Below are 22,751 nucleotides of genomic sequence, written 5' to 3' on the forward strand. Positions count from 1 at the left end.
AATTTATTGTAAAATCATACCGAAAAATACTCTTGAAATCTTTACAATTAAATTTGCACATAATGAAGTCTTAATTAAGTGTATGTTAGTATAATAAAAAGGGAGAAAAATATTAATCACTTTTGATTAAATTAACAATTTATATTTTTTTGTAATTAACGTTTGTTTCTTCATAAGGATATATATTTTGTAATACATTTCATTAGAGTGGAAAAAAGGGATATTTTATTATATCGCTGGTATGTTTAGTGATGAACTAATCGATTGACCAATTTGTTATTGTTGTTGCACTAAAGTTTTGCACTTTTATAAAGATTTTTTTATATGTTGCCTGCATCAAATCAAGCTTGATTTTAGTATTCTAGTTATGAACATTGAATACAAATAATACTTGAAAACATACAACTACCATCATCATCATCGTAAGCATCATCAAAAACAACATCTTTAAATTCTTGTACTTTTAATGCCGTAACCAATTTCTGAAGTTATTGACTACAAAAAGAATATTTGCAAGGCAGTCCAGTCCAGTCGCTTTTTCATTTCATTACTTTAGTTTCCTTTAGTTGACTCATCGGTGGCGGTCAACATAAAATACGGCGGCATCCTTTGATCAATTCATATTATAAAATACCATGGTCACGCCTTAAAGGCATTAAACGAGATGGCGCTCAAGCTCCACGCTGAGGAAGAAAAAGAAGATGCCAGTAATAAAAATTTCGAAAAAAAAGTCAAAAGTTAAAAATGCACATAAATGAGCGAGTATAGAAGTGAACAGAAAAAATGCTAAAGAATCTTTCTTGCCAGGAATAATGCATACCATGTTAAGTAAAAGCTCCAAATAAATTGTTGGGTAGAGTAGTTAGGTGGTTAAGTTTGAAAAAATTCAGTGGCTTTTAAATAATCGTTACATTCTAATGTGAGGAAAGTGCTGGAGATGTTAAAAATAATGGCGCAAAATTTAAGTAATTTATTGGTTAAATTATATTTCTTTGGTAGAAGGAATTGATAAACAAATTTCGAAAGGACTGAAAATTTTGTTTAAATGAAAAATATTGAAACGAATGTTCAAAGTTCATATTTATTTGCGGATTTCTTATACATATTAATAATGCTACAAAAGAATTAAAATCAAATGATAATTCTTTTGATTCATTTATATTATTAACAAAACCATTCATTGACAACTGACTGACAGCACATAACACTACTGGTTGATTCCGAAAACAAAATCAAGCAACAAAATTAAATGGGTTAAATATGAACAAATATCGAAAACAATAAAATATTAAAACTCAACATGATAATGGATTTTTTTGTTGTAAAAATAAAATAATTTATTTTTTCTTAAATTTATTAACATGTTTAAGAGTGTGTGTGCTGTAAATTTATCATTAACATATCGACAAATTGTTAAACACATTTACGTTTGTTTGAATGTAATTTGATTTTTTTCGGTTAAACTTTTTTTAATATTTTTTTTTGGTTTTGTTTTTTTTTTCAACAATTTTTATTAATTACCGCTATATTGTTAAAGTAATCAAGATGTTAAAAAATGTGTAATTATAATCAAAAAAATCACTATATAGTGAAAACTGACAAACTTTAAAAAACAGTAACAAATTAATATGTTTGGTTAAGGTGACGTGCGGCTGTGTGCTTGTACAGTTATCAACAAAAGTTTTCCAGCACCTTAATGTTGTTTAAAATACAAATCTACAATGAAAATAAAAAGTAAACTGACAATATTCTAATAGTAATAATTTTTTGAAATCTGTTTTGCTATGTAAAAACTTTTATCTCTCACTGTCTTTTGAATAAGTGATTGTGGTTTATACATAGAAAATTTTTTATATTTAATGACTTTGTTGTTTTTTGTTTTAGCTTTTTCGTCAGTAATTTGGTAAGAACAACAAACATTTAGTTAAACAATTAATTTAGGTGTGGTAAAGCAATTTTTTAGGTTCTCTCTCCGTCTTACAAAAAAGCTTTACCAATCCATACTGAACCATGTAGTTTACATTATCTGAAGAAACATACATTTGAAATGTATGGAAATATGTATGTATGTGTGACTATCATTAAGATTAAATACCATTTGCTCTTTGTAAACATGTGAGTGTGTAAAACTGATGAATATTAGCGGTACATTTTAAACATAAATTATTTAGTGTTCTGTCGGAAAGCTTAGACTGTTTCCAGTGTTTATTTGTTAAACGAACAACTTCAAACAGATTTTGAAGACATTTAATATTTGCGGTTTTTAAGTTTTGAACATTTTTTTTAATTTAAAGACCAGAAGTTTTTTTTTTGTAAAATTAACAATTTTAATTATGATTGAGTTAAAATAATTTTAGCTGCTGTATTTAGTTGAATAAACTACAATCATAATTTAATAAATAGAGTTTTCAATTAAAGCTTCTTACAATTAACAGCTTCCCGAGAAGTTATAAAGTAATTACATTGGGCTTCCTATCAGCTTCTTTAATTATATTAAACAAAATTTTTACTTTGTTTTTTATAAAAATTTAGAGACCACCCTGATGTGAAATATTTTAAAATTAATTTATTTTTCTTTTTTTCTTTCTTTTCTCTTTAACATCTAACAACAATATAAATGACTTTTTAAAAGAAATCGATATTTATTTCATAACTGTTAAACAAATGAACTAATTTTTAAAGCTTTTCAAAAAAATGTTAAACATTATTTGGCAAATTTAAAATATTTAATCCTCTTATAGGCCACCCATAACGTTTATAATAAAGAAAAATATAAACAAATAAATATATGTAACAATATAACAATTCACAATCGGTGTTGTACGGTGGTATCGTAATATGTTTGTAATTTTTTTTATTATTAATTTGTTTTTGTTTCAAAAAAAATTATTTGAAAATTTTTTTCTTACAACGCTACTACGATACGACATCGATTGTAAATTGAACAAATATTATTATAAAAAAGATTTTGACCAAAATGTTTTCCTTATTTTTATTGAATCTAGACTATATACCATATCCTATCAATTAGATTAATCTATAGTCCTGGATTTTAAGTGACTTTAAAGCTCTAGAGTGATATATAATCCAATCAATGGAGTCTGGATCATAGTCTGTATGGACTATATATTGTCTATGATCCGGACTGTGGCCTGGTTGAAAATTTAGAGATAAGATGATTCCAAACTATAAATTATATCTTGAAGGTGGATATGTATACCAGACTGATCTTTAGATCGGACTTATAGACTGATTATACTGTCCATAATCCAGACTGTTGATTTAGTTTTAAGTCCAGCCAATAGTCTGATCTATAATTCTGATTTTATAGTAGTCTCTATACTAGATAATATACTAATCTATAATCTAGATAACAGACAGATATTATATATACTCTAGAATGTAGATTGATCTGTTATATATCAGTGTATAGTCTAGGTAGTAAATTGGTGCATAGTACAGACCATAAACTGATGTATAGTCCAGAATATAGACTGATCATTAGTCTCGACTAATGACTAATATATAGTTCATGTAATAGAGTAACCTATAGTACAGACTATATACTGATCTGTAATCTGTAATAGGCTTTAAAATGATATATAATCTAGATTATACACTGATAATAGTCCAGACAACACACTGATGTTCCGACTACATGTCGATCGTTAGTCCAGACTAAAGACCAAACTATAATCCAAACTAAAGACTAATATACAGTCCATATTATAGAAGAGTATATACAGTCCAGACCTGATCTATAGTTTAGACTATAGACTGATCTATAGCTTAGACTATAGACAGATCTATAGCTTAGACTATAGACAGATCTATAATCTCTATTTTGCATATATTATATAATGTTTTACTGCCAAGACTATAACCTGATTTACAAGACTAATATATAGTCCACGCTATTGACATAATTATAGATTGATCTAAAGTTTAGACTAAAGACTGCTTGAGACTAAAAACTAATAGTTTACAATATAGACTGACCTATAACCTAGACTATAAACTGATCTATAGTCTCGTTTATATATATATATTGTGGAATGCTTTACTGCCAGGACTCTTAACTGATTCACAAGATTTTGGAAGACTATAGATTTTCTCAGATGTTTGACTGATCTTCTATATATAAACACATTTTCTAAAAACAAACAAACAAACAAATATATTTTTCAAACGGCGTCAATAAGTCTGTAATAAACCAAACATTTAAACACATTTGTACCCTTAAATTGTTTTTACATTTGTACCCCAAAAAAATACACACAACTTTTGGAAGATAACAAAAGTAAAAGTTAAAACCCAAAGAACACAAGAAAAAGGTTACATATTTTCCCTAAACTACAGAAATACACAAAATATTGGAAAGACATTAACAGCATCAGTAGCTACCGCTGTGAATAGAGAAAGAAAAAAACAGAAAACCTTTTGCATTTTTAAGATTGTATTTACAATTTTCCTCTTTATAACACTAAATTCAATTTTAATTCTATTCTTGTCTTTTGGTTTTGGGAATAATACTGATAAGGGCAAATCATACAAATATTTTTCGATTTAACCGCGAAACAATCAGCTTCAAAGTAAAGCCGCCAATAAACAATTCGGATTTGTCGTTAGCGCTTCTGTTTTTTCTCTGCTGTATCTTTTTATACATTTTCAAGCTGACAATGTGTATCTCTAAATGTAGGTTCATTAAGATCTACACAATATTATTATGTGCGGATGTTATGAAAAAGGTAAGAGAGTGTTTTATTATAATTTTCTTTTTTTTGGGGTTTTTGTTTTAGGCCTTATAACAAGAGGAGTGCGTGGGAAATAAGTTAAATGCAGTAGTAGTAGGAAAAGTGTTAATTATCTTAAAGAAAAATACAGGATCTTTGATTTTCTCATAAAATTTTAATTTCCCGCGCTCCACAGCATACTTTTTCACCTGTGCCACGGTTTAAAGTGGAAATGCAGTCATTTATGGGAAAAACCATTTAAACAAGTGAATAATCAATCCTTGGAGGAAATTATTTTAATTTTTCAATAACAAAAAAAAACTTTGTGTGTGGTTCTTTCCACACACACACATGTTGATAAATTTGAATTTAAATTAGATTTTGATTAATACAAAAGCAACGCTAAGCATTGAAAGGTGTATTATAAACTAGTGTTGGAATTATGAATAGAGAGGCTCCATTAAAATTCATTTATATATTTGTTTCCATGTATACATGTGGGATTAATTTAGAGAAACCCACACACATTCTATGTTGCTCCCAATGATATTTCTTCGTTCTTGTGTGTTTGCTGTTACATAGTAGATTAGCGGCATAATTTTAGATGAAAAAGGTTTAAGAAAAGTGTTAAACTTAAAATAATTGCCACCATGTCTAATAAACGTAAACAATTCCATGTTGATAGTAATCATTTTATAAATCAACAAACAGGTGAAGAGAAGTATGAATGTTTCTTGGTGAAAGGTGTTGGCAAGTGTAAAAGGGTTTTTGTAAGAAGTGTTTTATAATTATTTAAATTTGCGTTTAAATTCAGCTGCTTTGTTGGGTTTATAACTAGACAGAAGAAAGTTTATCTTTATTCTTTTTAATTCATTTTAATATTCTTAAAATTTTCTAATATTCCAAAACGTTCTAAATTCTAATTATCCTTACATCTGTCTGTCAGCGAAAGGAGAGAAAAACAAAGTATTAATAGAAAAAGAAATCTTTTTCTAAAATTATCTTCAATTAAAGATATTTCTTTATTACAAATCTTGTAAAGAAAAAACTCAAAAAAAAGAGTTTAAGAAATTCAACATTCCATATCCCGCTAATTAAAAATATACACACAAACATAATTTTTATTACTGCTTTTATCGAGAAAATTGAAATGTTTTAAAGAAAATTTTAATTTGTTTGATTTTCAAACCGCCAAAACAAAAGAAACAAGAAACAGTTCATTATCACACTTTTTCGGTGGGTGTTAAGATCAAAACAGCCGAATGTTTGATCAAAACCGAATATTTAAATACGCATGTTATAAATACAATTTTCAACAGTAACACAAACTTAATAAATATTTATTTAGTAGCTACTACATATTTAATATTAAACTGATGCACTAAAGCAGCAACAACAAACAACAACATATGTATGCGCATCTAGATAAAAATCAAAACAATAAAAAAAATTGATTGTTATTTTCTATCTGGTTGCTTACAACTTATATGTGGCGTATGAGTGTTAGTTTATTTTCTCTCTTTCAGTGCTGCCACACTTTTTTAGCTTTATTAATTATTAACGCTCTTATGCAACGGTGATTTTGTAAAGATATTTGATAACTTTGTCAAAATTGTTTACTAAACTGATTAACGTTTATTTTTGGAGGCTTTTATTTTTCTTAACCGCAAGATTTTAAATAAATTGTTATTAACAAATAAACAATACTCATATATATTGTTTAAATAAGCAAAATTTTGGTTATTTTTAATTGTTTAAACAGCAATACTTAAAGTGTTTAATATATTGCGACAGTAAGTATAAATTATTAGCGCCAATTGCTAATTAAACACTCCTCAATGTATTAAGCGGCATTTTTAAATCGACTGGGTTTATTTTGTGTTTGTTTAACAATTATTAGTTTTCTTAATAAATTTACGTGATTGTTGTTTATTTACATATGATGTTGTTCACAAAAATTTTGACATTTTTGGCGCCACTTCCGAGACTATTGGAAAAAACAATAATTATGTGAAAAGCGTATTTTTTTACTTACTTGATTCATGAGAAACTTAAAAATTTCAGTCAAAAGCTTTTTAAAGATATTTTATACAAGATCATAAACTACCGGGCTAAATCTGAACCGGTTAGTAGGAAAGTATTGGAGCAAATGGCAGTATTTCGAGGATGAACTACTTATTTTTGATCGAAGATGACCAATAAACAACTGGTTACAAATATGCTTACTGACTTTAAACTCGACTTTAAAGTTTTTCTGTGTTTATACCCTACACCACTTTAGTGGGGACGGTATATTGGGTTTGTGCTGATGTTTGTAACATACCAAAATTTTTGTCCTATACCCACCTTAAAGTATTCCAATCGGCTTAGAATCATTTTCTGAATCGCTATGCCCGTCCGTCAGTCTGGATGGCTGGCTGTCCATGTAAACCTGTGCGCAAGGAACAGGTCGCAATTTTCAAGATAATTAGATCAAATTTGGCACACATTCTTTTTTGGCCCAAGGAAGCCTATTGAAAATGTATAAAATCGGTCCATTATTTCGCCTAGCCCCCATACAACCGTACCCCCCAAATAGGGCCTTTGGGCTCATAATTAAGTTAAAATGTTCTATTATGCCAACAAAAGTCGGCAAAACTTAATTTTTGAGAACTTTTAATGACATTATCGATTTTTGTAAAGATCGGGCCTCATTTGCCCTAGATCCCATACAAACTCCCTTCACAAATTGACTTGAAGGTCAAAATTCGCCTATAAATACTAATAACACTTTTAAATTCTACATAATTAATTTTGAAGTAAACTTGAATTCCTCTACCAACATTTATAAGGATTCCCCTACTCCCCTTTGAGCCCTTTTGTAAAAAAAAAATTGCCAACAATAAGTATTCCAGAATAAAGTTAAAAAACAAATCAAATGCTTTATTTTTTTAAAAAAATCCCCCCGGGGCACGTTTCCTTGACGAATGACATCTTGGTGTATTGATGTCCCGTGATGAAATGTGCTTCCAGTACCTCTCGTCTGCCGGGACTGTAAACTGGTGATGTCAAATGCATCCTCGATCTTTTCTTGTAATAATTGAACATGGGTCGAACTAGGGCACCTCAAAATCTGGTACTTCGGGTAGCTAGTTGCCCGCAGGTCTATGTCCTATTGAGTCAGATGGTTAAGGCTTCACTACGTGATTTAAACCCAAATTTATTGGCGTATTGCGTTTAAAGGACTGATGCACCGTACAGTCTTTATTTCGGGATAATTTTGGTACTGTTGCCGATGACAACAGATACCCCACAAAGGATTGACTATGGTACTAAGCGTTGAAAATGAGTTGTTGATTGAGTTTTTGTTCACTTCAATCTTCCATCAAAAATAAATTTTTAGAAGAATCATAAAATCACACACAATTTTTTATCAAAAATCGATTGATGGATATAACAAAAGAATAATAATTATAATAAAATAAATTGCCGATCCTAAGATAATGCACTAATTGAAAACATATTCCGTCATATGAAAACCTATTATGTTATAAACTAAAAAATCTGTTATAGATTCTTTTCAAATTAGAAAATATATGAAAAATCTCTTAACAATCATATTTTTCATTAAAAATACAATTTTATATAAGAAAGTCATAATCCACTGTAGATCTTCAATATAGGCAACACGAAATTATTGTAAATTACTGCTCAATTTTATTTATAAAGTGTTTTTGCCATCTGAAAGGTGTATATTATATACACCTAACTGAACTTGTTCTAATCCACTCAAAAAGAGCTTTTTTTCAATCTTTAGGACGCGATATTTCAAATCTCAATTCTAAGCGATTCTGAGGTCAGATTCTGGGGGCTCAACCCATTAGAAAAGTATACTTTGGTTTCGGGGTTAAAAATTTTGCAGTTTTATTAAATTAAAATGTAATGTATTTATTTATTGTAATATTTTCAGTGTATTGACAGAGTTTGACAATAGGGAAGTTAAAAGATGAGGAAATGTTTTTATTCACTGTAATTTTTTCATTAAAATTTTGATTTTTTAGACTGTAGCCAATTCTATTGGATTCAGATCCAATAAATAAACAACAACATATGGAAAAGGTAATATATTCACACGCGAATTATTATACAAAAATTGGCGAAAATATCTAAGAGTTGTTTTGCCGCCGGTTCCAGTTATTAATTACTTAAAGCTTCAATTTCTAGAAAATAATGAATGTCCAAAAGGATACAACTAACTTAAACATGCAAAAATTGTTAACATTTCATAATAATATAAAAACGTAATAAAGTTTTCAAAAACTAAATAAACAGCAATAAATAACAATAAAAACTAAACACAAGATTTTTGTTAATTAGATTGACAACAGGACTTCCTTCAAAGAAAACAAATAGGATCCAACCAGACACACATACAAAAACAAAAAGTAATTTAAAAATATTACAAACAATATGACTGTCAAAGAAAACTTATTTATATATTTATAAACTATATTAAAAATTTGCCTAAATACAGTCTCGTTACAAAATTGAATTTTATTTACACTTGGTTATTGCTGCTTTTGTTGTATTTGTAGTTGTTTTTGTTTTTTTTAGAGTTTTTTATTGTTAAATACCAAAAACTTTATGTTTTCTCGCTCGTGCTTATGGCTGAAGAAAATAAATATTAAATTGAGTTTTTGTATGTAAAACACGTTAAATGCTAAATGAGAAGACGAAAAGAAAAAAAAAACAAAATTAAACTAAAATTGTATTTAACAACAAGAAATGCAATTAAATACACGCAAAGCAGCACAAAAACAACAACATTAAAGTATAAACTTTTTAAGGTTTTTAATGATGATCGCCATAATTACCGTTACAAGCTTTAAACCACCATTGTGCTAACAATCAGCAATGATTGGTGGGTGGGCTTTTCAACGCCTTTTTTTCGGAGAGAACACAACAGAAGAGCACAGCAATAGGTTGATGTGAAATTTGTAATAGGTATAAGAGAGAGAAAGAGTGTGTGTAAGAGTTTAAATAAACAAAAGAATTTGTTGTTTTTTAGTGGGGGGAAACGGAAATATGTTAGTGGTTGAACGTTTCTATCATGTGGAAGTTAAAACATAAATAATTTTTTTTATTCACTGTCGTTCTCTTTCTTAGGCTTAACAATGTGTTTGTTGTTTTTGGTTTAGTATGAGTTGTAAGTGTGTTTGTATGTTGTGTTGTTATGCTAGTTTAAGGCTTGTTTGTTGCTGTTGTTTACGCTGTTTGCTTATCGTTCGTTTTGTTCGGTGGTTATATGAGATTTGATTACCAGCCTTGCCTGCCTGTTAGTGGACTGACTGACTGAATGAATGAGTGTGTGTGTTAATGTTCGAGATACATAAATGACGTCCTAAGTTTAACCACCGACAAACAAGACACGAATATTTAAACCTTAACGTGCCAGAGCAGCCAGCAGCAGCTAACAACCTCAAACTAACTTCTAGATACATTCAAACAAACAAACAACCACATTTATAAACTAACAACCACCACCAACAACAACAGCATGTTCATACCCATTCTACCAAACATACATACAGCCAAATGTCTGCTGCTAAACAACACAACAACAACAATGAGAAAAAAACTGAAAAAAAAACCAAAACAAGAAAATCAACTTGTCTAGTTAGCAATCTTCAATCTAGTTTCGAACAGTTGACTGTGAAACATCGAGTGGAAAGGTCCTACTCTATTGGATTTTTTCGGTTTTTTTCTTCATGTAACTTTTCGAAAATTGTAACTGATTGTCGTATATCATCATTATTATTAACAATATATACACAAACATCATCGTGTTTATTCGTTAGTTGATTATAGTTTTTTTTCTCTAAAGAGAAAATATTCGAGCATAGTGTTAACAAGAAAATAAGATCATATAACATTAATAATAAAAACAATAACCAATACATTTATAAAATCAAACAACATAACAACAACAACAAAAAAACTGTTACAAATTGTGAGCAACACAAAGAGAATAAGACTTGAGTCAAATTGAGCAATGATTGCGCTTTGATTGATTTTAGTATGTGGTGAACAGTAAACGAGACAAGACGTTAAAACGGTCGTGTGTTTTTTGTAAATTAAAGAAAAAAACTTAAAGTGTATTACAAATATAAAAGAAAATATATTAATAATTTTTAATTATTTATTAACAATTAATTAAAGAAAAAATTAAACCAAAAATAATTATATAAAAATAAAAACTGTGTTAAATTGTTTAAGTGTTTTTTTTAACAAACAAATTCCCCTTTGAACTTAGTATAGTTCTTAGACTATGCTTTGTCCACCCACCATGCGTCCCGCCAGTCCTGCAGAATCTGAAATTTCAGTGGGCGGTGCCCCCAGCCCTTTGCCCCAAACACAAAATCGCTCTGCCATTGATTTATTGCATCAGCAACAACAGTTAATCTTACAGCATCAACATGCAGTGGCCGCCGCTGCTGCTGCTGGTTTAACACGTGCCGCTGCCGTCGGTAATGTGCCAGAGGAATATTTTCAACCTTTAAAACGTTTAAGAATGTCCGCAGATGCGGAAAGTTGTAAAGAAAGATCTCCCAGTCCAGTGCAACAACAGAATTCCAACTCTAATACCGGCAATACAAAATCCAACCTGGAGGGTGTTAAAAGTTTTTCCATAGCCGATATATTGGGTCATGAAAAACGTGATAGCTCTTCTGTATCACCACCTCCCACCGCCACACAAAGAACCTCTACAGGTTTACTACAGCCCCGCACAGAACCTTTGGATATCGTGACGGGAGCTCATCCAGCGGCCATGTTATTACCTGGTTCAGCTCATGTGGTAAGACCCTGGGATCATTTATTGGGTCCCATGCCTGTAAGACCATTCATACCCTCCGCTTTGCTGCACTATGAACAAAGATTGGCTTTGGATTATCATCGCCAATTGCAGGAACACTTCAATGCTCAGGCCCAATTGTTAAGACATATGAATGGCATGGATATTATTCCCTCTGAAAGTGGTAGTGAACGTAGTAGTTCAGCTGCCAGTGATTGTTGTTCTCCGGAAATAAATCGTTCATCGGGTGATTTACATACACGCCATTCTCCTCAATCCTCACAAGAAAGATCTCAACATAATAGTAGTAATGGTGGTGCTAGTGGAGCTAATGGCTCGTCTAATGGTGCAGCAGCCTCCTCTAGCAGTGGCGGTAAAACGAAACCTAATGGCACTCCTTTGGATGCATTGTTTCAAATGACCACCAAAGATTTTGATGAAGAACAAGGTAGGTTGTTAGATAAATTTAAGCTATTATATTATATATTAATAATGTTTTCCAAACTCGGTTTTGTAGAGTTACTAAAGTGAGTTTTTCAAAAAAATTAAAGTGATTAAAAATAATTATCTAATTGAAAAGCTTTAGAAGCAGCTTTAACATAGTTTAATAAGAAGCTTTAAAGCTCAATACTAGTTTATAATGGTTCAACAAAAGCTTGAAGCACTTGAACGAAAGTTGTGCAAGAGCTTTGAAACACTGAAAACTTCCATTAAATTTAGTTTAAAAGCAAGTAAACAATGATTTAACGAAAGTTCATACTTTGTTCAGTTGATAATTTTAAGACTTTAAACAAGCTCATCACCTTTCAATTTCTACAATAAAGCTTTAAGCTCTTTTCAAACTTTATTTATCTTTAGGTTTTCATATGTCTTGATCATGTTAATTTTATTTAAATTTAATGTTAAAGATTTTTGGTTACACATTTTATACCTCAACACTTGTGATAAATGTAATTTTAAATTAATTAATATTAAAATAACATTAGCCGATGTGTCTGTGTGTGTGTTTGATCAACGCACAAAATTAAGATAAAAAAATAATGATCTATAAAAATAAATGAGAAATGTCAAAAAATAAGACACAATGCCATTTACCTTTTGCTGTTTACTTGACAGCTAATTTAAATTTAACAAAAAAACATAAAAAACATCATATTAAGACTGATAAATAACTTAATTTAATTGCTTAAATAAAGATATTTAAACAATTTAAATTAAAACCAAAAAGCTAACAGAAAATATATATCACATTTTTTGAAATTTATAAAATGACATGAAATATTTGAAATTTATACACAAAACAAATATTTTAAACAAAAAGCAAGAAAATATTAAATAAATTAAATAAAATTAATTATAATGTTAAACATTTTTGTTACGCACTGTATAAATAGCTAAAACTTATTCGTTTTATACCAAATAGCGATTTGAGTTATTTTACAATATTTTTTTCTAATATTTTGAAATTTATTGAAATTGTAATTTTCTTAAAAACTAGATAACAAATAATTAGTTTTTCTTTTTTTAAGTTAATAAAAACTTAAAACAAAAACAAAAATTAGTTTAACTGCTAAATAACAATAATGACATTGACTATTGTAAAGAATGTGACATGTTAATGACATTTTTGTGCATTTTACAAAATAAATTACATTTCTACACAAAACACAAATCAATTACTTACAAAAATGAAAATTTCAACAGAATTTTTTATTCTTGTTTAAACTAAGTACTATCACGTTATACCCCAGAGAATTTTGTAAAAAACACAAAAAAATATTAAATGAGAAATATTTTAATTATCTATATTAAAATTTATGATTTTATAAAGAAATATAAAAAAAAATTATCATAAAACATTAAAAAAAAATCATATATTAAAACTCACCAGACATTAAGGCTCCTAAAAAAGATAAACAATTCCAAGAATTGAAAAGAAAAATTAAAACATTTTAAAACAAATGTTTACAAGTGTTTTCTTAAGAATATTAAATTTAATTTTTACATTTACATATTTATCATTATTAAATATCTTTTAAAACACTACTAAGGACTTGTAATCAAATTTCAAATTGTATTTATTTTATTGACATTTAGTCAGACATGTGACAATACAAACCTAAACAAAACTCCTTTTTTACGAGAAAACCTTTAGAAAAGTACTTAAGTATGTGTACTTGACATAAATTAGTTAATGCCTTAGATTAGTTAAGAAGGCAAAGGGGAGTATAGAAGAGTTTTGTTTTAAGGAGGGTATATAATACTTAGTTGTGAACAAGTATTTGTTTTGTCTTTTGAAAAGTACTCGAAGAGGTTTTAAATTACGTAAAAGAAAAACACAAATGTCTTCAATGATTAAGGGAATTTTGTAAGGGATAAATGTTTTAGAAAACTAGTTTAAGATAAAGGTCAAAGTGCAGCTAGAAAGATAAAAAAGGATTTTAAATTTTGTGGGTTTTCAAAAATTTTTAATTTAATAAAAATTACATTAAAGTTAACATTTTATATGTTAATTTAAATATTATGTACTTTTTTCACAAAAAAGTACTTTTTGTAAAAGTACCAGATTATTTTATACTTCAGCTAAAAGCTTTCTTTTTTTTTAATAAAACCCTAGATTCATAAACATAAATGGTTTATAAAACAAACCAAATAAGTCCTATGATAGGACTTCCGAAAAATTGATATTCTATTCAGTTGTACAGTAATTAACAATTTTATTACATTTTTCACAAAAAAAAGTTGATCTTTAACAAAATCATAAAAATAAAAAAAATAAACTATTCTGTACAAATATTGAAAATCAAAACCTTTTTAGTCTAAAAAAAATTCCAGCTGTTTTGTGAAGTGAAAACCAGCTCTTCGACACATACCAACTGAGCGAGTAATCAAATCAAACGGTAGCCAAAACAACAACAACAACAAAAGAAATCAGTTTATTAAACAACTATGGTTTTTTAAAGCTTTGATCTAAAGCCGCTTTTAAAGTCCACAAAACAAAGCCATATTGAACTATAATAATAAAATAAATTAAGAAAACAAAACAAATTTAAACAGACTTAGAAGAGTATCACCTCCTCTAGAAAAATTTAACAAGCAACAAAAAACGTTACTTAAAAAAATCCCAAAAAATTAATCAAGATGAACACATTAAACACTTGTATGACTTTTTTTAAGATTTCCAAGAAAAAACAAAGCCTTAAGCTTAAAGTTTACAAAACATTAAACAGCTAACGTCGAGTCTTTAATCAGAAACGAACAGCCGAATGTGTTGAATATGAAAAGATATTGACATTAAATCAAAAGTTAATTAATTACATTTAATGCAACAGCGGCAGCAGCAGTTGTAACGGCATAAACATTAATCACTTGTCAATTGATAAATAATAAATGTAGGAAAACTAATAATAATTATTAACAAAATATGGCAAATAACAGGCAACTACTGGCAAGTGTAAATTTATTGTCTAATGTAATTGGAAATATAATTAAGAAGGAATTTATCGATTAGGGGTATTCAGCTAAGGAAGTAAAACATTTGCTAATTAGTATTAATAGCTTTAAATAGTTAATACAAACAGACTGAATAACTCTTAATAATTTCCACTAACAATGACAACATTTCAAGTACATTTATACTTAACAAATTAATAATTATTAAAACTCATTATTATTTAACTAGTAACGCCCTCAGTTCTCCTTAATGAAATGCATAAAATTAATATCATTAAGAAAATATTTAAAAAAAATATAAAATATATTAATAATTAATTACTAAAACTTACTAATTCCCTTATTCCTCTCTCTCTCTTCTCATTTTAGACAAATCCCATTTGGATATCTTCTCAAATCGGCCACAACCTAAAAAGAAACGCAAATCTCGCACCGCTTTCACCAATCATCAAATCTTTGAATTGGAAAAACGTTTCTTATATCAAAAGTACCTGTCTCCAGCAGATCGTGATGAAATTGCTGCTTCGTTAGGACTCTCAAATGCTCAAGTGATAACTTGGTTCCAAAATCGTCGAGCAAAACAAAAGCGTGATATTGAGGAATTGAAAAAAGATTTTGAAAGTGTTAAGGTATTCTCGGGTCATAAATCGTTTCTGGAAAATGTCAATGATCTAAGTATACTAAAGAAAAAACCTTTACATCCTGATGCTGCTGTAATGGAGGGTTTGGCGGCAGCAGCAGCTGCTGGCATGATGCCTGTAGTAACAGGACATGCCCCTACCAGCTCACTGCAAACTCTGTCTCCTCAGAAATGAAAACGTCTGCTAGCATTGCTCAAAAATAGGTTTGAGTACCAAAAACCAAATGAAACAAAGAGAGGGAGCAATATAAATCTTTAAATTAAACGCACTCTTTCCAACAAACCTTTAAAATTGCTGAAAATAATGCAATTTACATTAAAGGTTTTCATTAAAACAAAATCTTTAACAAATCATTCCTTTAACAACAACAGACAAAGAGTAAAGAACTTTAAACTCTGAAACACCAAAGAAAGCAGCAAGACAGCAAATGAGCAAAATAACAACTGAGCATGAAAACAAACAAATAAAAACAAAACGTTTAAGCTCTAGAGAGAGTATTAAGCTTCAGCAGGCATGAAAACTTTTAATAAAAGTAATTTGTAAATAATATTGTAATATAATTTAATTTATTTCTTTTGTTAATTAAAATGTAATTAATATAGTTTTAATGTATAGAAAAAATATCTCAACAAAAACTAAAATAAAATTCTTTGTATTATTAATTTAATTTTTATTTAGCTTTTAATTAATAATTTTTAAAATAATGATTGTAAATATATCTTAGAATAAGAAAAATATTAAACAAAATATTAAAAGTAACAACTAAAAAGAATATCATAAAACAAAAAACTTTAAAACAAATAATTAAAAAAATATGAAATAATTCGGTTTCTTTTTTATTATTAAAAGGGATTAAAATATTGTAGTAAATGAATTAAATGGGGAGATTAAATCAATTACAATATGTTGTTAAACGGGAGTTTATTTGATGTTTAGCTAAAACTTAGCTTAATATTAGTTAAAATATATAATTAAGTTAAAGAAATTACAAAATTTTCTTTATTCAGAAACCAGGTATGAATCGAGCTCAAATCAATACCATTTTTGGATTGATTCAATATTTTACATGCTTTTATCAATTTTATTTTTATCTCAAATTGAAAATGAATTTGAATTATATTAGACCGAACATTCTCAGAATAAGTATATAAAGATAACTTTTTAACAGAAAATGAGTAAATTAGTTTGAATGATTAAATTAGATTGACCTTGATGGATCCACAACAAAATCTAGTATCTAGAGATCTGCTCATTGCAGATCATTTTGGTTTAGAAAATGATGAATAGGTTTTTTGATCTTAGCGAATCCGTATATAGTTAAGTATTTTATATTTGGTTTTAGGAAAATCGTGCTTACGAAAGAGTACAAGAGATTTCATTTGAGAGCTCATTGTGTTTCTCTGTTCTACAATTACAAATACAGCACGATTGTATGATTGGACATCAAGGTCTTTAATAAATGCAAACGTTTTTCTAACCATTTCCTGAAAAGCAAAAACTTGAAAAAGCTGAAGTGAGAGAAAAGAGCTTTATAAGCTTATTTCCCACTATGATCTGCTCTAGATCGGCAAATGATAGGCTTGAAATGATAGTCAGTTTTTCCTTTTGGACTCTTACATAGAGAAGAGAAATTTTTCTTCAGTCAAATTCATGCACAAACTTGATCATAAGAAAATAACTACAGATCAATATCAAACTTAAATATTTAAGAAAGAGTAAAAATGTTTTTATTTGAGAGCTCATTGCATTCGTTGTTCTAAAGTTACAATTTCAGATCGTTTGAAAATAATTGGACATCAATGTCATTAAAAAATCTAAACCTCTTTCTAACCATTTCCTGAACGAAGCTAATCAAGAAACTTAAGTGAGCTTTATAAGTTGATTTCCCACTCTGCCAATGTCTGCTATAGGTCGGCAAAGATCCATATCGGTATACAATGAGGCTTGAAATGATAGTTAGTTTTTCCTCTTCACTCTTACATAGAAAAGAGAAATTTTTCTTCAGTCAAAGTCATGCACCAACTTGATCATAAGAAGATACCAACAGATCAATATCAAACTTAAGTAAGTATTAACTTACACCAGAATAATAAACTTGTTTCTCTAACATTTTAATGTTTGTATTTATTTTACTAAATCAAAAACGTTTAATGAAACCGATCTTTCTACTACGGTTAAAAGAGATAGATGAACAGAAAGAAAAAAAAAAAACGATCATTAAGGTTTTCACAGCAATAAATCAACGATCTTTAAGCATAATTTTTATAGCAAAAAAGCGGCATAGCGAATATGTAAATGAATGTGCTGCGGAGGTAATTATTCTAAGCGATCAGGTGGTCTCTATAAATTATCGATATGAATTATAATTCAAACTCAACATTAGCATTTATTATAAAATGAATCTAAATGGCATAGATATATAAAGTTTTATATATGTATGTATCTATGTAAATAAGTTTATGAAATTGTAAAGTGTACAAATACAAACGACTAATGAGTTTATATTCATTCAGTTAAACAGGCATTCATTCATTACTTGTATTTCATTTCTACTCCTTACATGATTTTGAAAATTATAATCAAGTTATAAACTAATAAAAAATTAACCACATTATGATGTTTAATCTTGGCAAAAGTAGTTTGTTTGAAGAAGAAACCAAAACAAAAAGATGATTAACATGAAATGAAGAAATGTTATAAACAGGAATTTCTAGAAGACAAATAAATCTCATTAAAGAGTGGAAGTGATTGTGCAAGAATCATACACTTCTTTCCTTTTTTATAGATTTTTTTTGTACAAAAACACACCAAACAAATGATTCTTTGCCAATAAACAACAAGATCACAGAATAATGCCGCTAATACAGATGATGATGAATTCTTGAATGAAAATATTTTTAGATGAATCATGATTGAAGCAGTTTAACTCAATGAAAAAATACTAAAATCATTATCATTATACAGCCGCTTTAAACTAATAAAGTTGTAAGGAAATAAATTTTTTTTCATTCTGATATTTTGTAAAGATCATTATGATCGTGATTCCTAAAAAAACGCAATACAAATTGTGTTCGAATCAAAAGAAAAAAAAAATAAAAGAAAAATAGAAAAGAAATCACATTTAAATGCCAATAATCACATGTTGATATAAAAAGAGGGAAAACACATAAACATGATTGAGAGTTTTAATAACTTAAAGAGCATGAAAAATATCACCTGTGTAGCTGGGGAAACAGTCACATGGATTGATCATGTCAAGTATATGGTGTGTGAATTTGAAGAAAGCAAATTAGCAAAATTATAGATTAGAGTGTTGATTGTGGGTCATTGATTGAGTAGCTTTGGTTATTACAGGAAATGAATAGAAATGTTTGCAGCTCTACATACATATATAAATATATACATATATACACACATATGTAACTCTAATTTCAAAAAACTGCGATATTTTAAAAAATTTTGTAGAATGATTTATTAAAAAATTTAATAAATTCTCTTCAACTAGACTATAGACTAGACTATAGACTAGACTATAGACTAGACTATAGACTAGACTATAGACTAGACTATAGACTAGACTATAGACTAGACTATAGACTAGACTATAGACTAGACTATAGACTAGACTATAGACTAGACTATAGACTAGACTATAGACTAGACTATAGACTAGACTATAGACTAGACTATAGACTAGACTATAGACTAGACTATAGACTAGACTATAGACTAGACTATAGACTAGACTATAGACTAGACTATAGACTAGACTATAGACTAGACTATAGACTAGACTATAGACTAGACTATAGACTAGACTATAGACTAGACTATAGACTAGACTATAGACTATAGACTAGACTATAGACTAGACTATAGACTAGACTATAGACTAGACTATAGACTAGACTATAGACTAGACTATAGACTAGACTATAGACTAGACTATAGACTAGACTATAGACTAGACTATAGACTAGACTAGAGATTTGACAGTAGACTAGACTAGACTAGAGATTAGACAATACTGCACTATATACTGGACTATAGACTTGAGTATAGACTAGACTATAGACTAGACTACAGACTAGACTATATATTAGACAATAAACTAGACTGCAGACTATAGAATAGACTTTATACTGCACTATAGACTAGACTACAGACTAGACTAGGCTTTAGACATAAATATATAAACAAAATATATAAATATATATAAAAAATAGTTTTCAACTTTCTACCAAATTTATAAATATTTTTAATAGAGTTCTCAATTCCCTCGCCATCACTGTTTTAAATTTTTATGTAAATAAATATCTGTAGTCAATTGTAATTTAAACGAAAATAGCTCTAGATTAAAAATAAATACCACAAAATGATAATGTCACACAAATAACACAAGTAAAAAAAATATCGTACTGATACTTTACATTTTGATCTTTGAAAAATAGCAGAAAAAGAAAAAATTTCAACTAAAGGTATTCTTTCTTTATCTTATTTCATTGAAAATAATTTCATGTGACAATGTGTCTGCGTGTCTCTCTTACTACTGAAAATGTATGGCCTATGGGTACCTAATCTAAACCAAAATAAGCGTAATTTACATATGGGATTAATTATGTGGCCGAAACATAAAACAAAACCAATAACGACAAACCTTTTCTTAACTCTTTTATGTGTGATTTTTTTAAGAACAGCTTCAAATTGTAGCTAACGGCTTTTAAATTAACAGCTACCGATTTGATTATTGATAGTATTTTGATTTATCTTTTAGATATACAAATTGCTTTGTTATTCGTTGTTTTTTTTTGTCTTCTCTCTTCTTATTGCCCAAATATAAAAGTTTTGTTTTCATATTTAGTTTAAAAAATACTTGAAAATGAATTGTGTTGTTGTGCTCTTATTTTGTTTGGGTCACTGCAACAGGAACAACACAGCACTAACTGCAGAAGCAATATTATGCAGTAGTAACCACAACTCAAGCTTAAATGTTTACCACACATATTAAAGCCTTTGGCTGTTGTTGTTTTTAGTCTGTAACAAATTTTGATATCTCAGACAATTTTAAAGACAAATTTTGTGTTTTTCAGTAAATTGAGCTAAGGTGTCATTTTTGTCGTGTTTTTTTTTTTTTTTTTTGAAAAAAGCTTTTGGTTTGATTTGTAATTTGAAAAGCAATAAAATATCATTATATAGAATAGGATAGGATAGGATGAGGATACCAAATATAACGAATATGTATCCCCAATTCTTATGGAAGATGCCAAGCATCCCTTTTAGAAGTCCGCTCATTTTCTCCAAAATGTTCAGATGGTTTTAAATGGTCGTCGTACACAATTAAAATATTATTGCTCATAGTTTTTTAGATAAATGATTTATTATATAATTTGAATTGGAGTTACCACGTCCCTAAAATTTTAAGTTTAGAATTTTAGATGTAATAATATCTCAGATATACGAATTTCGGATTTTCTTTATATGGGAGGTGCCACGCTCCCTATAGTTTTATTAAATTCGACAGAAATTGTCGGTAACTTTTAGGTACATTAGAGGACGCTCTACGGGAGACCTACTAGCCTTCGTTTCGGAGAAATGATGTCATTTCATTCACCATTTTTGCTAAATTAATGTTGTGGTTCTAGATATTTTTTAAGGCATTTGATAGAATGTGGCATGGTGCATTGTATCAAAACTATTACATTTGTTGTCAGTAATAACTTCTCTTGATATATTTCGAGCTTTCTCAGAGATCGCACTATAAGAGTTGTTTTAGACGAGATCTCATCAAACAAGTTCAAGATTTATTCATGGGCACCGTAAGTCTCCGTTCATTCCCCTATCATATATCTTATCTTCATAAATGACCTTCTATATCAAACTACCGACTCTTAATAAACGCCCGGAAGATTCAATGTAGTTTTTTTTACACATAAACGCTTGTTTTCTCATCTATATATATGTAAATATTAAGGAATCGGAAACTTTGGATAGAAAATAGTATCTTCATACTATTTTCCATCCAACAGAAAATGGAATACAACTCTCATATATGGGCCTGAGCTTCGAAATCTATTTTGGAGCTACTCGACCGCGTACAGACGAAGGTACTTATCGGTAACAATACAGTATCCAATTCTTTTGATTCACTGGAGCACCGTTGTGACGTTCTATCAATACTACCATGGAATGTGTTCCTCTCAAATTAGGGAACTTGTTCCCGATAACCGTTTATTCTTTCCAGTGGACCGCACAACACACTACAGGGAAAATTCATTCTTCAACCACACTGTTTGTATGTGAAATGAACTTTCTCCAGAAGAACTCCCTGAAACTTTCGATAAACCATTTGTGTTAGATTGGCCAGTGGATCGCACAACACTAATGCTACTCGCGCTATCCTCCTTTCCACCGATATGGATCACCGTCTAACTTTTCACAAAGATAGATACCCGGACCTAGCTACTAGGCCTTCTAGCAATCAAGACGGTATTGAGGTTTTGCGATTACGCCAAAGCCGAAAAACAATTATTTTTGAAAAACGTAAAATGATCTATGAAAACCATTTAACGATTTAGATGATCGTTCTAATTAGATTACAGCCAGACGTCTGACACCAAAATCTATAAAGTTGTCAACAACTCCACTTAGCTTTAAGCTTTTGCTCAAACTGTACCGATCACATACCAACAAGGATTAAAATCTCATTAAAAATACAAATTTTAATTAAACAACAAACAACGCCCACACCTTAAAAACCAGATCGGACTACAAAAATGCAAAACATAAGATATCTATTAAGATTTCGAATAGATATTAAAACGAAAATTTATATGATAAAAAACCGAAATAGAAATTTTGCTGTTAAACTATTTTTTACTAATCTGCTCATAAATTGTATTAAATATGTAAATTTGGAACATAATTGCTACTTGATTTTTCGAAAAACTAAATAAGAATTGTTAATTCAACAAGAAAAAAATTCATTAAAATATTAATATTGGAAAAAAATTAAATATAAAATTAAACCCCAGCTAAACGAGCTGATAATAAATTGAAACATGTTTAGATTAACGTCGCGTCGCAACTTTAAAG

General features: G+C 28.9%; 1 protein-coding gene across 1 annotated transcript; it reads left to right on the plus strand.

The window, feature by feature from the left end:
- Positions 1-10,352: 10,352 nt before the first annotated feature.
- On the plus strand, positions 10,353-16,284 carry LOC111690900 (homeobox protein Hox-D9b). Its single transcript, XM_023453493.2, has 2 exons — positions 10,353-12,013; positions 15,388-16,284. The coding sequence occupies exons 1-2, from the start codon at positions 11,041-11,043 to the stop codon at positions 15,831-15,833; spliced, it is 1,419 nt and encodes a 472-aa protein (XP_023309261.1). The 5' UTR covers positions 10,353-11,040; the 3' UTR covers positions 15,834-16,284.
- The last annotated feature ends 6,467 nt before the right edge of the window (positions 16,285-22,751 follow it).

The sequence above is a fragment of the Lucilia cuprina genome, chromosome 4 (assembly GCF_022045245.1).
Source record: "Lucilia cuprina isolate Lc7/37 chromosome 4, ASM2204524v1, whole genome shotgun sequence".
NCBI lineage: Eukaryota > Metazoa > Arthropoda > Insecta > Diptera > Calliphoridae > Lucilia > Lucilia cuprina.

Coding starts and splice junctions, on each gene's coding strand:
- LOC111690900 (XM_023453493.2), top strand. CDS start 11,041: ATGCTTTGTCCACCCACCATGCGTCCCGCCAGTCCTGCAGAATCTGAA. Junction 12,014..15,387: donor AGATTTTGATGAAGAACAAG/GTAGGTTGTTAG, acceptor TTCTCATTTTAG/ACAAATCCCATTTGGATATC.